At 33.1% G+C, this 16,845-nt stretch overlaps 1 protein-coding gene across 6 annotated transcripts in view; it reads right to left on the reverse strand.

The window, feature by feature from the left end:
* The window catches only part of LOC118746066 (protein alan shepard), a 342,147-nt gene extending 328,127 nt beyond the window's left edge, over positions 1 to 14,020 (reverse strand). For all 6 annotated transcript variants that reach the window (XM_036479813.1, XM_036479807.1, XM_036479805.1 and 3 more), the window contains exon 1: positions 13,726 to 14,020. In XM_036479813.1, coding sequence (XP_036335706.1) covers positions 13,726 to 13,926 — 201 coding nt within the window. In that variant the 5' untranslated portion in view covers positions 13,927 to 14,020. The remainder of the gene's footprint in view (positions 1 to 13,725) is intronic.
* Between the last annotated feature and the right edge of the window lie 2,825 nt (positions 14,021 to 16,845).

Below are 16,845 nucleotides of genomic sequence, written 5' to 3' on the forward strand. Positions count from 1 at the left end.
TTCTAGTTCTAATTCCTTATAGAAAGTTCCGTAGCCAACACTTGGCCAGCTTGGATACATCCGTGTTAGACTACTGGCACCCTGAAATTTGAAAAACTTTGTGTTCGTCAATCCTGAACAATCTTTGAAATCAGGGCCCAGTGAATTTATTCACTATTATTATTGGGTCAAAATTAGATGCAATGTTAGTAGAATTGTTGGGCAGTACCTGACATCCCTCTCTACCTCATCTTTCTTCCGACTGCAGTGCCGATTACCTGATACGACTCTATTGGCCACACTTAGTATGCTGGTGGAAAGATGCACATCTAGCCGGCTAAACGTATGCTGTCCACAAGAAGATCGGAGACATTTTTAAAGCTCGAAAGAGTGCATCAGTGCTCGATATCGGTAAGTCTTAACTGGTCACCGTTCGATTGGAATCAGCTCAAGCACCAGATGCGTGTGGTGACGATGAGATATCAGCTTCAGCTCCTTGACTTTAAATGGTTTTTGCCTTTCGGCCTCTTAGAAATCAAAACGGCACGCCCTAATGTACATTCATAAAATTATTCACACAGTCAAATACATACACACATGGATACATAGATATCATAAATACTACAACAAATATCTAAGAGGCACACACGACCTCGTATTGAAATACCAACAAATCGGTGAATGTTCGACGATCGATAACAAACTGTCAAAATTTGCACCTGACATTCTGAGATACTTAAGGGCTCATATATTTTACTGGGATAAATTTTATTTTCATGACAGTTACGAATGCTTTGTTAAGATATCTACTGAAGTGGAGCAAAGGAGAGAGATTGTGTTTGAGAAAATTGTGTTTGCTTGCCTCACGTGAAGCCGCTTTCCTTAAATAAATTTGTCGATGCCTTAAGTTAAATACATACAAAATTATGTGTAAGCATGTATAAGCATGCTCATGCACATGGATATGTACTTATGTACATTTGGTCGTCGCGGGGAAGGCAATCATGCACAATTCCAAGCAAATGCTAGTTTTTCGGGGGAGTGTTGAAAAAAATTGCTTTAATACGCAAACATAAATAAAAATGCATAAAAAATGAAGCAAAGAAAATAGGCATTGGCGTAATCTGTGTGCAAGTACATATACATATATACATATGTACGTAGTAGGTGTGAGCAAACGAAAATATTTGCTGGAAATACACAAATGTATGTAAATAGAAATGTGAGCGTGCAGGGGAAATATTCTTATTTTTATTCTTATTACAATAAAAGAGTATGCATATTAGGGGGGCTCTTCAATGTAGGGAGCAAGTTTTTACATAAGATTTCCTAAGCCTAAGTCGATGCTGTTATTTATAGACGAAGAAATCACATAGAAATTTTGGCCCCGATTGGAGACGGTTAAGACGCGTCGCACAGGGTGCAAAGTTCAGTGTGCGACACGCCTTAACCGTCTCCAATCGGTACCAAAATTTATATGTGATATCTATGACAGTGGTGTTACTGATTAAAGGGGTGAGACTGAAAAAATAGTTCATTTGATTTTTTAAGGACCACCCTAATGTATATATATATATCTAAGTTTCTCGGAAATGGCTCCAGCGATTTTGATAAAATTTTGTATTCAGATGATGTTTAGCATTTTAGGGCAATTTGTGTTATCTCCGCAAATATTCGTATTGGGTTGCCACCTATTTTCAATTCGTCACAAATAAAATAACATATTTCAAAATTGGTATCAAATGGAAATTATTAAAAAAAAACACCAATTCAGAAATATTTTTGAATAAGTTGCCACCTATTTTCAATCGTATATTTATTAAATGTTTTGTTTAGAAAATAAAGATACAGTATTACCATTTCGGTTTACTAAGAAAGAGCTTCTTAACAAATATTTGACTATATAGTAAGTGTTAGCCCTTAGGATATTAGTGCAAGTTTGTCAATTATTTTCGATTTTACAAAATTTAGCAAAAACAATTCAATATGGACATCAAATTAAAATAATTTTTTAGAATTTTAGTCCAGAAGTATTCTTTTGTAATGCAAACTTTTAGCTTAATAATTTCATGGAGCATATGTATGTACATAAAGCTATATATATGTATATGCAAATATGCACTAAAAATATGTACTCTCCATCTTGGCGTGTTTCTTAGTAGGGTTACCACCTAATTTTTAATGTAACTTATTTATTAAATTTATTAGATTTACTGAATTCAAAATTTTTTAAATTTACATATTTCCAAATTTTGCCTTGAACGAAGTTTTTCATGCTTGATTTGCTAAGGATCAAAACCTACTTGGGAAATAGAACAGGTCAAGAAAGGCTCAACGGTCTAGCATCTATGAATACTCACAAAGATATACATTTTTCAGTTGACGAAGTTTTAAAGAATTAAAAAAAAAAATTAAATGAATGTGTTTAAAATTATCAACATATTTTATAATAATTTATTCTAATGTATTTAGAAATTTCTTGATTCTCTAAAGAACCCTTTTTCTAAACTAAACTATTTACTGAGCTATTATTCTTCGATTTGACAAAAGGCGACCCCACTGTTCGGATAAAAAAAATTCAAATTGCCTTCGAGTCGCAATACTTCCATAGCAAAAGTTTAATAATTTTTGGCAAGCTTTAATTTACTGGTATTAGGGTCGTACGTTAGAGTGGTAGGAACTGAGATCTTTTTAATAGTTAAGTATTAAAATGGGATACTTGAGGGTAATTAAGTCTGGAACCAAAAATTGACTCCTCGAGACAAAAAAAAATCTACAACATATTGTACTTTAAGATACGACTCTAAATGCCGAAGAAATGACGAAAAATGTAAAACGGCGACAGCTAGGTTCGGCAAGAAATTTATTTATTTTTTTCAAAGTGCATTGCAAAAATCTTTTAGACTGAGGGGTGTACGGCGAATTTTTTTTCCTGAAAGGAGGTACGGTCTAGTGAATACGAATGTAGTGGAAGGACGAAGCGCATAAGCACTCGGGGGGGGGGACCTTTGACGCAACTTCGCAGCCCATGAAAATGGATTCCCCGACGCAAGAATAGCCAAAGTATCTGTAGGAAACTTTGAAAAAGGTCATTGCTTACATCATTCAAGGTCATTTTAAAGGCCAACGAGATTATTTTTCCTAAATTCTCCATCTCCAAAGCTTTAAAATACCGTTATATTTATTTCGTGATATTTGATTATCGTCCTTTTTTCCAAAATAGAACACGGTGCGTCGTATGTATGTAGTCAGCTCAGTTAAGAGACTAGTAAGACCGTACATAGAATGTTCATTAGTAATTTGGAGTTTCAGAGCGGGGAGGAATGAATACATTTAGAAAATTTTTCTGCTCTCCGTACACATTTTTTCAGAACAAAATGTATATTTAAAGGGCTGATAAATTTGAAAACCTACTTGAGAAAACAGCCCTTAAAGTCTAAAATACGTACTTAAAGCTTTTCGTACCAGCTGGCCGGAATGTAGGCAAGTATGTTAATTTGTTATCTATTTAGCTTACTAAAGCTTTAATTTAAATAAGCAAGAAAATGTAGGTACACTGAAGGTTACTGGTGTGCTTTTGTGTTTTCCTACGTCCCAGTTATTTATTTGCTAATTTACTTTTGCCATTGCGGAACACTTGGTGCCCAACCAAGCGCACATATCTTAAATAACTTATTACCAAACTTAAGCTGTGGAAAGTTAAAAAATTGCTATCCGACAATAGCAGCAGTGACGGCGGCAGTCGACAAGGCAATGAATATGGACATCCCCAAATTGGTGAAAGAGGTGTGGTAACGCTGATAATAATGCTCTTATAGTAGTAAAATATGTACAATAAATACATTTACATATATGAATATGCTCACTTGTGTAGTCTCGGCTTACACTTGAAGCTATTCGACTAGCAAATTTCTTATATAAGTTATTCCCGCTTTATCAAATATGGATGCGTATGTGTGTGTTGGTCTTTAGTTAATATATGTATTTCTTTGTATTTTATGAGTTATTTACGTATCTGCGCTTAATATCAGGCTGACTGAATGCCGGCTGCCGGCCAAAATTATATTTCCATGCTATCAATAGCTTTTGTAGCGAATTTGCTATTATGCTTATTATATATTTCCCTTGATTCTATACACTCGCTCGTATGCCTACATATGTACATACCCAACAAGCTTTCGAGCCGATGACCTAGCAGTAGAGTTGAATCGTTTAGGGCAGTTGCCTTTTTAAGAAATTGTATGCATTGTCGAGCAATAGCCACTTATCGAAATGTTGCATCATTGTGAAATCAAAGCTTTTCGGTAAATAAACATGAACTTTAGGGTGGTCTTAAAAAAGTCAAATTCATGGGGCACCCATTTATTTTATTCTATGTACAAAAAAAAATTTATTCTAGAAAACTTCAAGATTTTTAAACAAAATTTAGAGGTCGCTACAATTTTTCTTTTGAAATCGCAAAAAATCGAAACAATTTTGACTTTGTGTTATAAATTTATGTGAATATTGTATTAGATTTCAGCTCAAACTTTTGTCGAATTTTCGCGAAAAAAATCAACGTGGTAGCGCTCCAAAAATTTGTTTAATGTTTTTAGATATTCGTGGATGTCTTTATTCAGTACGCAGACCAAATAAACTGGTGCCCTATACAATATTTAGATGTTCATATTTTAAGGACGACTCTAATTAATGTACATTAGACTGCATCACTTCCCATACAAAAAAGGATCGGTAATGTTTTTCCATTGAAGTCATGAAATCTATTATATTTTAAAACTTGCGCCAAAATGTTTTCGAAAAATATTAAGATTACGATATTAAGATTTACGATTTCCAAATGCCTCCAAAAATCGAGTTTTTTGTGAATAAAGATAGTTTCTACGTAGAAAAATTTTTTAAATGTCTTTATGATAATTTTTTAAGCTTAAGTTGTTTGCTCATGTGAGGTGGTTTTTTTTTCAAAAACCACTTAAAAAAAACTATCTTTATTCACAAGAAACTCGAAATCGTAAATCTTAATATCGTAATCTAAATATTTTTTGAAAATATTTTGGCGCAAGTTTTAAAATATAATAGAATCATGATAATCAAACTTTTGATGTTGTTTTTGAACTTATTTCAAAGATATTTTTTTAAAGAAAAACTTGTATAACTCAGCCAACACTTTACCCGTTTATATAAGTGGGGTACCATTCACGTCCCAATTTTTTTGCAAACATCAACACATCTAAATTAAATTTGGAATGATGCTCGTTCATCTTACCTTTTTCCTTCATACTTTGAATGGGTTTATTTGCTAGGAAACAAAAAGGGTGAGAAAATGGTTTTCCAATGATATCGCCGTACGACAAAGTCAATTTTACACACGGAAAAATCAATATATTCAAAAAACTGGGGGCCAAATATAGAAAAACTGCGTTTTTAGTTTTTCTCTCTGACGTCAGGATTTTTTTAAAGGACTTTGAAATTTCTAGAATATGATTGGATAAAAAAAATATTCAAAAGATGTAGAATAAAATATAATTTAATTTTCGGGTGCACCAGGATGAATAAGTATTGAAAATATCCTTTTAAAGATTTATCCTTGAATATCGTTGGAAATTTTCAATATTTATTTTTGAATAACCCAATTTTAAATGCAATAAATTTTGTGATCCCGCAACTTTTTTGGTGATGCAGCCTAATGTACATACTTATATTTTTTCGAATGTTAAAAGTAGTTCTTTTTTTACTTTTCGTTATAATAACTTTGTTATTAAGTTGGTAGTATTACATATACCTAAAATCATAGGCCGACTGTGTATATTACGGTGGTCCAAAAACAGTTATGTTGGAATTCTAATGCTCTCACCCCCTAGGATTTTTCTATATCGAAAAAAAGTACAACCCTATTTTTTTATTTTGAAATCAAAAAATATTTAGAGGTCGCTCAAAGTCTTCCATGTATTTTTGTATGAAAAAAAAACAACTTTTCGTAGAAATGGTATAAGAATTCCATAACTACAATAATAAATTTATTCATTCATTTCGCTGCCGCCGATTCTTTAATGCTTCACATCGAGCAATGACGACTTCTATTTCCACTCGCTGCTTATTAGCTTCAATTTCACACAATCAACCACACATACTACGCTACCATATAGAAATGAGGGTGGCAATAAAAATGGACACTTAAGTGGCATAGAGCAGCCTGCTGCTTTCCGACCGGTGGTAATTTTTTTACCATTATTTTTTTGAGGTTAAGAATATCTAATGTGGGTGGCTGGTGCTTTTAACAGGAATTAACTTCATCACTTAACCACCCTCTTTTTGCGCTTTTCTTACTTAACATTCACTGTGAGCTCAAGATTAATTATTCCTAATTTGTATTCATTTGTTGTAGTTATGCGTACAGTTTGTTGATTTAACTTTTCGTGGTATTCTTGAGTGCGTATATGTATTCTAAGTATATATATACATATATAGGCTTTTAGCCAAACAAATTTGTAAGTAATTTTACTTATGTATAAGTAAATGTATACAAATAACAAAGCACTTGTATTCATGGCAGGCAATTGACCGATTGGGAGCAGGTGCATAATTACCGTTAAAGCCGGCCTAATTTCAAGTGCGACCGATGTGAGTTTAAAGTGCGGTTAGATTATTAACAAACACATTTACAATTAGTGAGAAGGCTCTTCAAATTTGTTTTCTTTATAACGTATTAACAACTAATTTAGTAGAGCACCACAAGTTGTTTTAAGATTTTCTGCCTCTAATTCGATTAAAATATTTACGGTACTTTATTTGGGAATTTGCTGTTTTCATTCTGCATACGAATATTGCGATTTTAGGTGGATGGGATAAAGAGTGGACTCAGAAATTTACATACCGTGAAAAGATTAATATAATTGAAAAAAGTTTACCACACTATTCCGTGCGGCTATCGCATAATTTGACAGCTACTTTAAAAACGGGCTAGCTTAGTTGGTGCAAAAAAAAAACGTAAACAGTTTACAATCGTGGTGCATTAAATGCTGTTTACACAAGTGACAAATTATGACACGAACTAAAGGCACAAACTTTCAACACAGCTAAAATGCACTAATAAATTTTTTCGTATATACATTCAAAGTAGAGATGCCGTTCTTAAATCGAAGATCGACTAATCGAGCCTTTCCGATTCGATTTTTTGTCGACTTTTTTGTTCCGATTCGATCCGAGAATCGATTCAAAATATTCGAGAATCGACATTCGATTTTTCCTCAATTAATGCATACTGATCTACGGTTTTCCTCAGAAAATCTATAAAATTTTAAATAAATTTGTAATGTAGGCTGGTACAAAAAATAATGGGGCTTGACACCTCCCACCTTTCTAACTTGAGAAAGCAAAGTCCAAGGATGACCTGCCTCTCTTTCTCGTTCGACTAAAGGGTTTCTCAAGGAAGTCTCTTGGAAATAACTCTATATAAAATTATGGCAAATACTACAATGAAAACTCCAAAAATCGGAATTCCAAACTTAATAAAAATTTTGCACTCCTTCAGTACTGCTTTTAGAAAAAAATTTAGTATGTAAGCAGTTAATTTCGAAGTAAAAATAAGAAAAATTTAAAAATTTAATTAAATAGGGTTAATGAAAAATTTCCACTAAGCATTAAATGACATATATTTTAATGACAATGTTGGGCATTACGTTCATAAAAATCGCCGTTAGTGCGATTCATGAAACATCGTAAAGGGGCATTTTTGGTGAAATGGCAACTTTGCGAACCGTATGAAGGACTTATCGCAGCTCCGGATTGCAAATGTAATTTTTTTTCAAATTCTGTACGGAAGTGAAAAAGAAACTTTATTATCATTACATACATTGGCATAAATTTTTTCCATTTGGTTTTTTTTTTTTTCAAAGTATTTACGAATTGTTAGCTCCTTGACAAGCATTTGAATAAATTTGTATATTGAAAACGTTATGAAAAATGTATGTTTTCTTTAAAAATTACAAAAGTAAATTGCGTTGCCTAACTCGCAAGAAGTTGCAAGAATTTACCAGAAAGCGTTCCCGAATACGTTTGTTTTTACTTAATTTAAATGTTTTTTGCCACATCCATATATTGGCTTCCTTTGATTTTTTTAATTAAATGAATTTTATAAAATACATAAAAGGCCTTTTCGCCAAACGAATATGGTGTTCTTCTGAAGCAAAGGCGTCTTCTTACAAAGTCCTTCTTAAAATCCATTATTTTTACTCCTTCTGGCGTTTTAAAAGTTGGTAAGCTTAGCCCGAAATGATGATATTGATACTCGACATTGTTGCCACTCATACGCTGTGGCATGTCGGTAAGTAACCAAAAAGATTTGGGATCGTTGGGGTCTTTTGATATTTAGGTTTAGCCTGGATTAACACATAAATATTGGAAATAAGGGCTGCCACCTTTTTCACTAGTTAAAATCAATTTATTAATAAGTGAAATACAATATTACAACAACATGTATGTCAAACGAAAGGGGTTTCAAAACTTTCCCAAAAATAGTTTTTAGGAGGTTGCCACCTATTGAAATACTTTAAATCAAATAAACTGAAAAAATATGGCAAAAATGTGGTTATTTAACGAAATGGGTGCAAAAACGACTTACTTCAAACTTATTCTTTTAGAGGGCTGCCACCTGTTTAAAATGTCGAAATCGATTTAAATAGCAAGTTAAAAGAATCAGTTTAATCTGGGTATTAAACAGGTTAGGTTTCAAAAAGCTTTATTTCATTAATAATTTTAAATGGAGCTGCCGCCTATTTATTTATTTTAAAATCAATTCAGTTAACAATATAAGCTATATTTGTAAAGTATTTTTGTAGAGGGTTGTCACCTGTTAAAAAAGTTAACAAGTTAAATAAATTATTCTGTTATGGGTGAAACGGTAGAGGTTTTAAGAAAGCTTTTCTATATCGAAAATATTTTTTCACGAGCATTGCCACTAGTTCAGGGATTTTAAATCATTTTGTTTGACAAGTGTGTAAGTGAATTCATATAGCAAACTTTTAAAGAGGGCTGCCACATGTCTAAAAAGAAAAACCTATTTTAAATTATAATTTAAAAAAAAAATCACAATAATGATGCCAAACGAACCAGATTTATAAAAGCTTTTTTAAGAAAAGATTTTAAGGAAAAATTGCCACCTATTTAAAAGTTTAAATTCAATGTTTCTAATAATTTAACTAATTAGTGCAAGAAAGCTTTATTTTAAAAATATGATTTAAAGGTCAGATACTGTTTTTTCAAAAGTCTTCATAAAATTGTTTTAAAAGGTGTTTAAGAATTCTTTATATTGAACATATCTGTCTTACTAAATTTATTGAATATGGATATCAAACAAAACAGTTTGGAAAGAGGTTGATTTCGTTAATATTTTAAAGAGGGCAGTCACCTGTTTAAACTTTGAATTCAATTTAATTAATAATTATAACATGGAAGACGAACGCAAGATGTTTATGAAAGCTTTATAAATTTTGAAAACAATTTTCGCCTATAAAAAAAAATTAAAAACTTTATAGATTTTAAAGATATTTATTTTATTATTGAAATATGCAAATTAGTTGAAACCCAGCATATTGACCATGTTCTGGAACTCCGAGATAATAAGCTACTTTTTTTTTAATTATAATAATAACTAAAACAAATTTTTTTTCCGTGATATAAATTATGCATTATCTTTTATGTTGCACTCGAAATCATAATGTCACAAACAGTCAGAGCATACGCGTCTTGGCACCCACGTCACCGTTGACAGTTACAAGTTTGAAAAAGTAGACGACTTCGTTTATTTGGGAACCAGCATTAACACCAATAATAATGTCAGCCTTGAAATCCAACGGAGAATCACTCTTGCCAACAAGTGCTACTTTGGGCTGAGTAGGCAATTGAGAAGTAAAGTCCTCTCTCGTCGTACAAAGATCACACTCTATAAGTCACTCATCATGCCTGTGCTGGTGTATGGCGCGGAAGCATGGACATCTGATGAGGCGGCTCTTGGAGTTTTCGAGAGAAAGATTCTGCGAAAGATTTACGGACCTTTACGCGTTGGTGATGGCGAATATCGCAGACGATTTAACGATGAGCTGTATGAGCTTTACAACGATATAGACATAGTGCAGCGAATTAAAATTCAGCGGCTCCGCTGGCTTGGCCATGTCGTTCGGATGGACAGAAACGCTCCTGCTCTGAAAATATTCAACGCGGGCCGCGATGCTGGGAACAGAGGAAGAGGAAGGCTTCCTCTGCGTTGGAAAGACCAGGTGCAGAAGGACTTGGCTTCACTTGGCATTTTCAATTGGCGTCAGTTAGCACAGAAGAGAAATGACTGGCGTGCTGTTTTGGACTCGGCCAAAATAGCTTAGGCGGTTACAGCGCCAAATAAGAAGAAGATTTTAAATTATAAGTTAAAAAAAAAATTCACATTATTGATGCCAAACTAACCAGATTTATAAAAGGCTTTCTTAAGAAAAGATATTTAAAAAAAATTGCCACCTATTTAAAAATTTAAATTCAATGTTGCCAATAAATTAACTAATTAGTTCAAGAAAGCTTTATTTTAAAAATATGACTTAAAAGTCAGGTACAGTTTTCAACAAATTATTTTAAAAGGTGTTTAAGAATTATATATATTGAACATATTTTTAAAAGACGTGCGACCTTTTGAAAAGTCTTACTAAATTTATTGAATATGGATATCAAACAAAACACGTTGGCAAGAGGTTTAATTCGTATATGTTTTGAAGAGGGCGGCTGAAAGCTTTATAAATTTTGAAAACAATTTTCGCCTATAAAAAAAGGAACAGTCCAGCGCCTACGTCTTGGTCTGCAGGCTGTATCGGAGATACAGCCGATAAATTTAAACGTAGAATACGTGCTATGGTTAAGAGCATATCCAAGTCAAAAACGAAAGCACACTATAAGAAAAAAAATATCGATAGCAAAATCGATAGAAACATCTATAAAAATATCGATAATAATATCGACAGCAAAATCGATAACTAAATCGATTACAAAATCTATCAAAGAATCGATTACAAAATCGATAACAAAATCGATAACAAAACCGATTATAAGTCGATAACAAAATCGATAAAAAAAACGATGAAAAATCGATAGCAAACTCGACAAAATAATCGGTAACAAAACCGATAAAAAATATCGATAACAATATCGATCATTATATCGATGAGTTCTGAAAATGTCGATAGCAAAATCAGTAACAATATCGATAATAAAAACGATAAAAATATCGATCACGAAAGCGATAATATCGATAGCAAAATCGTTAACAAAATCAATAAAAAGATCTATAAAAATATCGATGCCAGATTCGATTAAAATATCGACAACAAAATCTACAAAAATATCGATAACAAAATCAGAAAAGGTTTCGATAAAAAAATCAATCAAAATATCGATAACAAAACCGACAAAGTATCGATAAGTCTCGAGATTACCCAAAATCTCTAAAATCCCGAAATAGTTCCGAGATTGAGTCTCTGTGCCTTTATCTATATCCTTTTCTCTACAACTACCTTTATTTTAATCTTTCTTCCTCTATCTTCATCTATACTTTTATCGGTATCCTCATCCGCATCTTTTTCTTTATATTTGTCTTTGTTTTTATTTTTATGTTTATCATATTCTTCATATACATATTCCCCTTCACCTTTGCACTTATACATATAAGTAAAGTGTTTAAATTTACCTTGGTCTTCATGTTTGCCTCTATCTTTACTCAACTTTGTTTTTGTGTTTATTTTTACCTTGGCCTTTATCCTTTTCTTTATCTATGTACGTCCTCACCTTTACTTTTATTCTTGGATAGGACTTTTTCTAAATGTTGTTTCACTTCGAAAAGTCTTCGCGTATTATGCATACATGTGTTCATATATGTATGTACATATATAATATGTATGTACATATGTATGTATAGACATACATATGCAGATTACTAAAAATAGAAACAGATCCACATTAACTGCAATCAACATATGTACGTATGTATGTATTTACATATGTACACACGCTGTGATTAGGTTATAAATAGCGCGTCTCTGTTTATCAAAAGCCGCATTACATACGCATACATACTTTTTGTCTCCTTCCCACACTTCCAACATATGCACGTGTTTGCAAAATGATGACGAGGTGATTTTGTATGGAAAATCATTTATGCCCATATATTTGAATAAAATAAACATATATAGAAGATATCAACCAATACTTCCCATACACCAAACGAAAGGAAAACTCTTGAATTTTTGATTAAAGAAAACAAAAACAAAATCATTCGAGCGGTTTTCGAGCATTTTGGTAATGAAAAAAATTTGCAAATTTTTTCAACAATTTTTTGCCTTAAAATGCTCAATATTTGTTAAATTTATATAAAATTTGTACCCGATAATACTTCTCCTGCTCCAAAGAACCTATATCCCGAAAATGAAAGTTATATATGCCAACAATAAGTTGCTAGAGCACTTTAAAGGCTCAAAATTGACCCCAAAATAAGGCAATGTTTACCGTTGTTTTTACGACAGAAACCGAATTGGTTATTTACAAAAATGAATCTGTTGACAGGTTTGGAATTTTATCTTTGAAACGCCATGCTTTTCTTTGAAATCGCTTTATTAGTTCTCGTGCAATAAGCGTTTTTGTGAAGCTCTAAAAATTACAACTACAACATTTGAACATAACCCCCATACCTTAAGGTAAGACGTATTCTACGTCAAAAATTAAAAACTATAGATTTTAAAGATATTTTTTTTATTATCGAAATATCCAAATTAGTTGAAACCCAGCATATTGACCATGTTCTGGAACTCCGAGATAATAAGCTACTTTTTTTTTAATTATAATAATAACTAAAACAAATTTTTTTTTCCGTGATATAAATTATGCACTATCTTTTATGTTGCACTCGAAATCATAACGTCACACCGAGCTTCAGGCTTTGGGCGCAACTGCGGCCAAAAAAAACTGTACTAAAATCTAATTGATACTCCATACACATCTTCATGTTTAACAACATTTTTTATGCTTAAAACATAAGCACGAACATATTACTCTTCGATTCGAAAGATGGCCTCATACCATTAGGTATTGTTGATTAAAAAAATATATATTACAACTTTTTCTTTAAACGCTGCTATGATTACGATGCCGCTGTTGGTGAGATTGAGAAATTGCTTCGCTGCGTCATTTATATTTACGTGCGTGCGTGCGTGGGTGTTGCGCAAACTTTTTTAATATATTGTACAACCAGCAATGGCTTGTTTTGGTCGACGCCAGCTTGCCACGATGCCATAACTTCAGCTGAACTGAAATTTGCTCACAATTTTTTTTTTTATTTGTTGGCTTGGTAGCACATGGCTTTTTTCACTGAAGTGATTTTTAATATTTACGAACGTAGCTTTGTAGGGACCACGCGCAGTGGCAACGTAAGTAAGTTATGCAATATAAGTGCATACAAAAGCAAATGGTTATGTAAGCTCTAAAAGCTCTGAAAGTATAAGTTTAATTAAAAGCGCATTTACAATATTTAAGTTTTACGTTTATACAGGGTTAATGTTGCGCAACATTATATCTAGGCTTAGAAACATTACAAATGTCTCGATTCCTTCACAACGTTGACATACAAGCTTACAATAATCGAAAACTAATTTGGTCTTATTTGAGTTGATATTTTTTGTATCTTTTAATTTTGTAGTTAGTAAATTTAAATTTGTAACTCACCGTAGTTGTTGCTGGTGTTGTAGCTGTATGTGGTGTATAGGCTGCGTATGCCGGTTGCGGCAATGGAGCTGTATATCTGTAGGCTTGTTGGGCGACAGCAGCAGCCGCTGCAGCAGCAGCTGGAGCGTAACCTTGTGGAGTCCAACTGGCACCGCGATACGGAGCACCTGCTAAGCCGCCTGCTGCTGCTGGACTAGTCATAGCTGGCCTGGGGGCCCCCTTTAAAGCGACCGCAGAAGTTGGTGGTGGGGCACCAGGAAAGGCGGTACGCGGTGGTGGTACTGTGGAAGAACTTCCCTGTAATTAGAGAAAACAAAAATTGGGGAATAAGTAAGTTTTTTTTTTAATGTAAAAAAGCGATGGCAAAAATAGTTTAAATATGAATGTGTTAGATTTGAAAGATTATTTATATGGCAAGAATAGTAGATTTCTAAATTAAGCAAATTAAAAAAAAAAATAAATTTTATATAGAGTATCTCAGACTTTGTTTATCGATACTAATACGACGAATAAGTTGAAGCAGAAAGAATTCTGGTGTTGGTATCTTAACACGTCGAGGGCGCAGAATCTCATCGTGGTCAAGGCCGTAAGGGAAAATCACCCAATCGCTCCAGAAGTTTCAGCTAGAACGCTATCATATTAAAAGGCCTGAAGATCTTAAGTCTACTGAAGACATGCTTTATAACTTTTGGCGTAAATATGCTGCTCTTGCCTTTTTAAAATACACATATGTATACATACATACGTGCGTTTTCGTACGAATACCCAAAAAGCGGACTCTTCCTGGCCAACATGGACAGCCCACGGCAGAGATGCGGTAACCAATCCATATATCCGTGGTTGTGCCTATTTGTGGTTTTGCGTAGGACTCATGCCTATTGTAAGCGGATGGCCAGGCACCGACTCTAAATAAGATCCCAACCAGGATGGGTGCCCTCGTGCAAGGCTGGGAACTCACGGAATGGTGGCGGGTGTATTTTTAACTCATGTGGACGGGGCTCCATTGTAGAATTTACATTTTTTATTTGATATATATGTATGCAGATAGATATATATGAAGGTATAGATTTCTTGAAAGTCATTAATTTTCTATCGGGTTAATCTATGTATTTCTCTTCAGCAGTTTTGCAATAATAATACTCATTTGTTTATTATACTATTTTTAAATACCAAAAATTTTTTTTTGGGTCCCCCCATTGCATTTTTGGGATTTTCGGGGGACCAATAAGAAATTTTTGGTCCCAAAATTTTTGTTTTTATTATTGAAAGTCTCTTGCAGAGAAAGAGAATTTTCCGGGCGAAACATATAGATTCTGTAGGAAACAGTAGTAGAGTAGGCATGTGCTTATACTTACACACTGTACCTAGACCTTAAGAGTTAGTTGTTAAGATGAAACTGTAACTAGACCTTAAGACTCATTACTCGTTTGTTTGTATACTAGTTTTATTATTACTCATTATGTCAATAACCGTTTTGTACAAGTGGAGCGCCATCTTAGAAAATAAAGAGATTCATTCGATTTTGTACAGCCACGCGGTAGCTTTTTTGACAAACCACTAAGACTCTGATACCATTGCAATTCTCAGAAATTCTATAACATTTCTATGAAAAATTTCCCTTTTTTCATGTATAATACATGGAAAACTTTGAGCGCTTTCCGTGACCTCTAAATATTTTTTTGATTTCAAAATAAAAAAACGGTGCTATATTTTTTTTTTCGGTAAAGATTAATCCCAGTGGCTGAGAGTATTCAAATTCCGACGTTAGCCTTTTTTTGGACCACCTTATTGTACATTCGGTTATGCTTTTTAATATAATAATTTAGTTTTTGATAACATATTTCGTTTTCAAGGAGTGAACGAATTGCAGTGACGTAGGTTGATTATTCCGTTGCAAATCACTTCCAAATGACATCAGTTGCATTGGCCTTCACAATGATAGCCGTCTCGTTGAAGCTACCAATAATTAAGCTAAAAGTGAATTAATTCAGAAAGTTTTTGAACTTGACGTGTACTTTGCTTTTGCTCTTCAATTGACTCACCACCATACTACGCTTAGGTAAGCAAGCGCAAACGTATCTACTTACACCTGGGGGTATTGAATAAGTTCACTTTTGTGTTCCATTTACAAAATGATTATTATTATTATTTTTTTGCAAGTGGTGAACTAATGTCTCGATCCTCTTTCGCCACAGAGCACCCACATTGTATTGAACTAAATTAAGCATTTCAATTATATTACGGGGTAAAATAACTACGACTCGTCATGTCCAACCCGTGACAAAAAAGTACAAAACTTCATATTTCGTAAGGTCCGATTATGGCAACTTAACTTAACTTAACGTAACTTAGAACATAGAAAATCAAAATGAAACAGATTTCGACGTGGCATTTAGTTACGTTAAGTTTCGCCCATTCAAATGTAAGCAATATTAATTTAAGACAATTTTTAAGTGATAGCCTCTAAGTTACGTTAAGGTGCCCTAATCAGATCTTTAGTTACTACTTTAGCGATTTTAAAATTTCATTTCTAGTTTATATTTTCCCTATATAGCCCTATGTCATATGTATATATAAAATACGCGAGGGGATTTTTTGTTCAGGATAAAAGATCAGCACCGTTCGCTCGATTTCCAAAAGTAGAGTGTCAAATTAAATTTTTTGAAGTGAGTTGCCACCTGCTTGAAATGTCGAATTTTGTTAACGTATCCAAAAGATATATGAAATGTCAAAATTTGGATATCAAAAGAAAGAGTGTTAAGAAGTCTTTAGTTTAAACATTAATAATACTTTTGAGGTATTTAGCGGGGTAGCCACATGTTTAAAAAATAAAATTCAACTAATTCATCAGTTAATTAAAATACGTGTCGCAATGTTAGAGGAAAAATATTTAAGAATATCTTAGCGCGAAACTACTTTTGAAGAGGGGTGCCACCTATTTAAAAAGTCAGATTAATTAACTTTTAAGCAAGTTAGTTGAAATATGAAGCGAAAGGGTGTTAGAAAAACTTGAGTTTGAACATTTAGAATGTTTGAAGAACGTTGCCACCTGATTATAAAGTGACATTCAATTTATTTAAGAAGTTGGACGAATTATTAAAAGATGGATGTCATCGAAAT

Source organism: Rhagoletis pomonella, unplaced genomic scaffold (genome assembly GCF_013731165.1).
Source record: "Rhagoletis pomonella isolate Grant_MI unplaced genomic scaffold, Rhpom_1.0 Rhpom_scaffold_00010, whole genome shotgun sequence".
Taxonomy (NCBI): Eukaryota; Metazoa; Arthropoda; class Insecta; order Diptera; family Tephritidae; genus Rhagoletis; species Rhagoletis pomonella.